Consider the following 4,054-nt stretch of genomic DNA (forward strand, 5'->3'; position numbering starts at 1 on the left):
TGGTAAATCTCAAATACTACCAACTGTTTTGTCACCATGAGTGGGGTATCTACAGAGAGGAAAGGAGAGCAGAAAATAATAATTAAAAAAAGTTCTGGACTTTCAGTTGTTTTCTTGTTTCACTTTTTCAGTTACATCAGAATTTCTATCAGGTAAGGGAAAGGACTGATGAAGGACAAACATAAATCTCTGCATCATGCTCATCTAGAATTTATAACCAGAATGAGTTTACCAAATACTTTATGAGTCATAAAGTATTTGGTATGAGTAGTTAAATATATTTTTGACTATTGTACATTCTGGGCTGTTGAGTCATTGTTTTGTGAGAAAGGTAAAAGATTCCCCCCTAGTGAACTGTAACCTAAACATGTACCAGATTAATTCCATGGCAGTGATTTTAGTTCAGCTTTCCAAAAATAGATATTTGTGTGTGTGAAGTGCCGTTAAGTTGCAGTCAACCTATGGTGACTCCACGGGGTTTTCAAGGCAAAAGGGGGTTTGACATTGCCTTTCCCTGCAAAGTCTTTTTTCATGGTCTTCCTTCCAAGTAGCAACCCAGCTCAGCTTCCAAGACTTGACAAGATCAGGCTACATTATACCATTCCACATCTCAAATAAATATTTACTGCTACTTAAATAATTGATGGTCCCTAGACTCAGGTTTGCGTCTAAGACATGAATCTCTGTCTCCTGATCATACTATGTGTAATGTATCCAGTTCAGACCGCGTGACCGGCTTGGGCTCCACGCGGTCAGGAGCAAACATCGAGCTTCACTCAAAGAGACAATGGACTATGCGGATCCTAGCCTGCGCCAATCAGGGGGCTAGGTTCGCGGCCAAGAGCCTATGGAACTCTTGGCCACTGTAAGTTTTGCTTCTCTCATCCTCAGTTCTTCAGCCCAAAGATGCACCTTTCACTTCTGCTTCTCCATTGTGCAAACTAAGCCGATGACTCTTTATTTTCACCTGTTTGCACCAATTCCTCCCTGTAAAATGTAACCATTGCTGTCTCCCACCCACTGATAACCGGTCATATCTACCTACACCAATGGGCTGGATTCTCCCTACGGCAAGCTATGATTATTAATTTTATATGGTTACAATGTGTTTTAAAATTTTATTGTATTTATGGAAATGTTGTAACCCACTCTGAGCCCGTTTATGGGATGGGCGGGATATAAGTGTGAAAAATAAATAAATAAAATAAATAAACAACTATGAAAAAAGCACAATCGAAGCCAGTGATGAAAAAATAAATGAACAGAAAAGGGGAACAAAACTGTGGAACATTACTCATTCCTAAAGGAAAGTCGCAAAAGCAGTGTTTTTAATGTGGACATGACCCAGACACTATGAAGGACTGCCTGGATGGATCAGACAAAAGCCTTTCAGGCCTGGCATACTTCCAAGCTGATGCCATGAAACCAAGCCCTGGAAGATCCACAGTGCTGCAGGGGGGGTTACTGTATAAAAGTAGGGCCATTTTCTACTCCGGCACAATCCACAAGAGATTCTTTGACTCAGTTTATATATTGTATTTGCTCTGAACCACTGCATATTTGACCACATGGGGGTGCTGTTCTCCACAGACTGAGCAGTTCAACAAAGAGATAATAGCTGATACTAAAATAGTCTAGTCAATAAAGTATCTCTAAAAATCTAACCATTGTTTTTGTGGGCGATTGGTGCTCCAGCCTCCACTTTTCTTTATCTTGACTTTCTAAAATCTCCAGTCCCCCATTCACCACCTTCATCTGCCCATTTCACCACCTCTGTCCCTCTCAACAGGAAGAAGGAGGGGGTAGATAATAGGAAATGCTTTGCTCTGCCAAAGTTAGGTCATGGATTGGGAAGGAACCCAAACTTATTTTTCACCCACCAACTGGCTGCCTTCTGTGCCTTGGGCATGTTTTGTGCTATGTGATCATTCCAAATGTGACAACAGAGACAGGATGATAGAGATGAGTGGGCTTCAGGTTCCATCAGACTGATTACTGGCCACCACTTCAGATCTTCCTCACAACACTAGTCTATATGAACACCAATCTACAGATGCATGGAAGAAATTAACTAGAGGCAGGGCTTTCTCAGTGGTGGCACCTCACCTTCGGAATGTCCTCCCTTTTGAGGCTCACTTGGCACCCAGCTTCCTGTCATTTAATCATCAGACCAAAACATTTCTCTTTACCCAGGATTATAATTGTACTTTACCCCATCCCTTTTTTAACTGGGTGCTTTATAGCCTGCATACTGCAGCTTCTAAGACTACTTTTAAACTTTTGGAATAATTGTTTTCCTGCTGTGACTCTTTGTGGGAATTTTTTTCAACAATTTTATGGATGTTTTCAAATGATAATTTTTATGACATTAGTTTGTAAGGTTTCTATTTTTGTATTGTTTGCTTTAATTTTGCTTACCTTATTTTCATGCAACAAAAACACAAATTTCATAATTTTTCACATTTTGGAGTGGAATGTAGAGAGGAGGAGGAGGAGAAACAGCAACAACAACAACAACAACAACAATAATAATAATACATTGGCATGAGTCAGCTTCTCCAAGTTCCTTTGTTTAGTCTATTGGTCTTTACCTAGAAGGAAAAAAGATGTTTGATTAGAGAGGATGACTCTCTTTGAATCACCAAAGCTTTATTCACATGATGGAGCTCTTCATCTGTCTTGGAAATTCAACAAGATGAAAGAGGTCAAGGACTCCAGCTGAGGAGGAAAGATATTCCAGACTTTATTCCTATGGTCAGCCTCTCATCCCTATTATCTTTAATTTCTGGCCCCATTGATCTCATCTCTGCAGTGTCCGTCTTGGCACAGCCTGGCACAGTTAAATCTCTGGTATAGCATAAATGGGTGATTATGATCCTCACATTTATATGAACAATTATCAATCCAATTTCATGAATCATGAAAGAAGCAGACATAGACCAAGTCTGCCATGGTAATGGGCATGTAGCCTGGGTGAAGTGTACTTACCCCTTTCTCACTCTGAGCCCCCCATGTTTGGGTCCTACCTCCTGAGAAGTAGAGGGCAGGGCTGAATGGCAAAGCATGGCCAGTGCAGAGCGATAGGGGCTGATTGTGGAAAGGGAAATGATTTGAATATGGGGCTGAGTCAGAAGTACTGTAGCATAGTTTTAAGAGAGAGAATGGGTGGCTCTGAGCCAGAAAGTCCAATTCCTTTTGGGGAAAAAAGACTTGCTCAGTTCTCCCGTCATGGTTTGGGCTTCGCTCCTCCTTGCACTGGTCACTTGTTTCTCAGGTACTGTAAAGGAAAGTGACTTTGCTCGAGTACCTCGTCTCATAGATGCTTTGTTGATTTCTATTTCGTTCTTTCTTCCACAGGTTCCTTCGCACAGACAGAGGTGCTGAGGCAGCCACTATCAGTCTCTGTCTTTCTGGAGAAAAATGCCGAAATCACCTGTTCAGGGGACCTCGTCGCTGAAGCAGGTGTGAACTGGTACCAGCAGAAACCAGGCATGGCCCCAGTACTTATTAAATATTGGAATGACGTCTGGGATCCCTCCGAGATCTCAGACCGGTTCTCAGGCTCCAAATCTGGCAGCACGGCCACATTAACCATCTCAAGGGCCAAAGCGGAGGATGAGGCTGATTATTACTGCCTGGTGTGGGACAGCAGAACAGGGCATCACACAGTGATTCAGCCAGAGGTGGAAGCAAGACAAAAACCTCTCGCTATGAAAAGCAGTTCCTTTTTTGCATACAGTCTAGTGACCTGAGGAAGTTCATCTGTGGAGCTGAATGTGCTTGAAAGAAGGGTGATTCATATCAGTGGGAATACTGATTCCTCTCTCAGCTCTGAATTATTGTCTTTTGCACATGTTGGTTTATGTGTGTGTGTGTCACTTCCAACTTATGGCGAGTCTATGAATTAAAAGGTAAAGGTTTCCCTTGCTCGAAAGCCAGTCGAATCTGACTCTAGGGTTGCGGTGCTCATCTCCGTTTCAAAGCCGAAGAGCCAGCGCTGTCCGAATACATTTCCGTGGTCATGTGGCCGGCATGACTAGACATCGAGGCGCAA

At 42.4% G+C, this 4,054-nt stretch overlaps 1 gene segment (V, D, J or C); it reads left to right on the top strand.

Moving 5' to 3' along the window:
• The first annotated feature begins 3,198 nt into the window (after nucleotides 1-3,198).
• On the top strand, nucleotides 3,199-3,752 carry LOC107112697. The segment is given in 2 exon segments: nucleotides 3,199-3,274; nucleotides 3,358-3,752. Coding segments are annotated over 2 exon segments (441 nt in total).
• The last annotated feature ends 302 nt before the right edge of the window (nucleotides 3,753-4,054 follow it).

The sequence above is a fragment of the Gekko japonicus genome, unplaced genomic scaffold, assembly GCF_001447785.1.
Source record: "Gekko japonicus isolate JY-2015 unplaced genomic scaffold, Gekko_japonicus_V1.1 scaffold1414, whole genome shotgun sequence".
In the NCBI taxonomy this organism is placed as follows: domain Eukaryota; kingdom Metazoa; phylum Chordata; class Lepidosauria; order Squamata; family Gekkonidae; genus Gekko; species Gekko japonicus.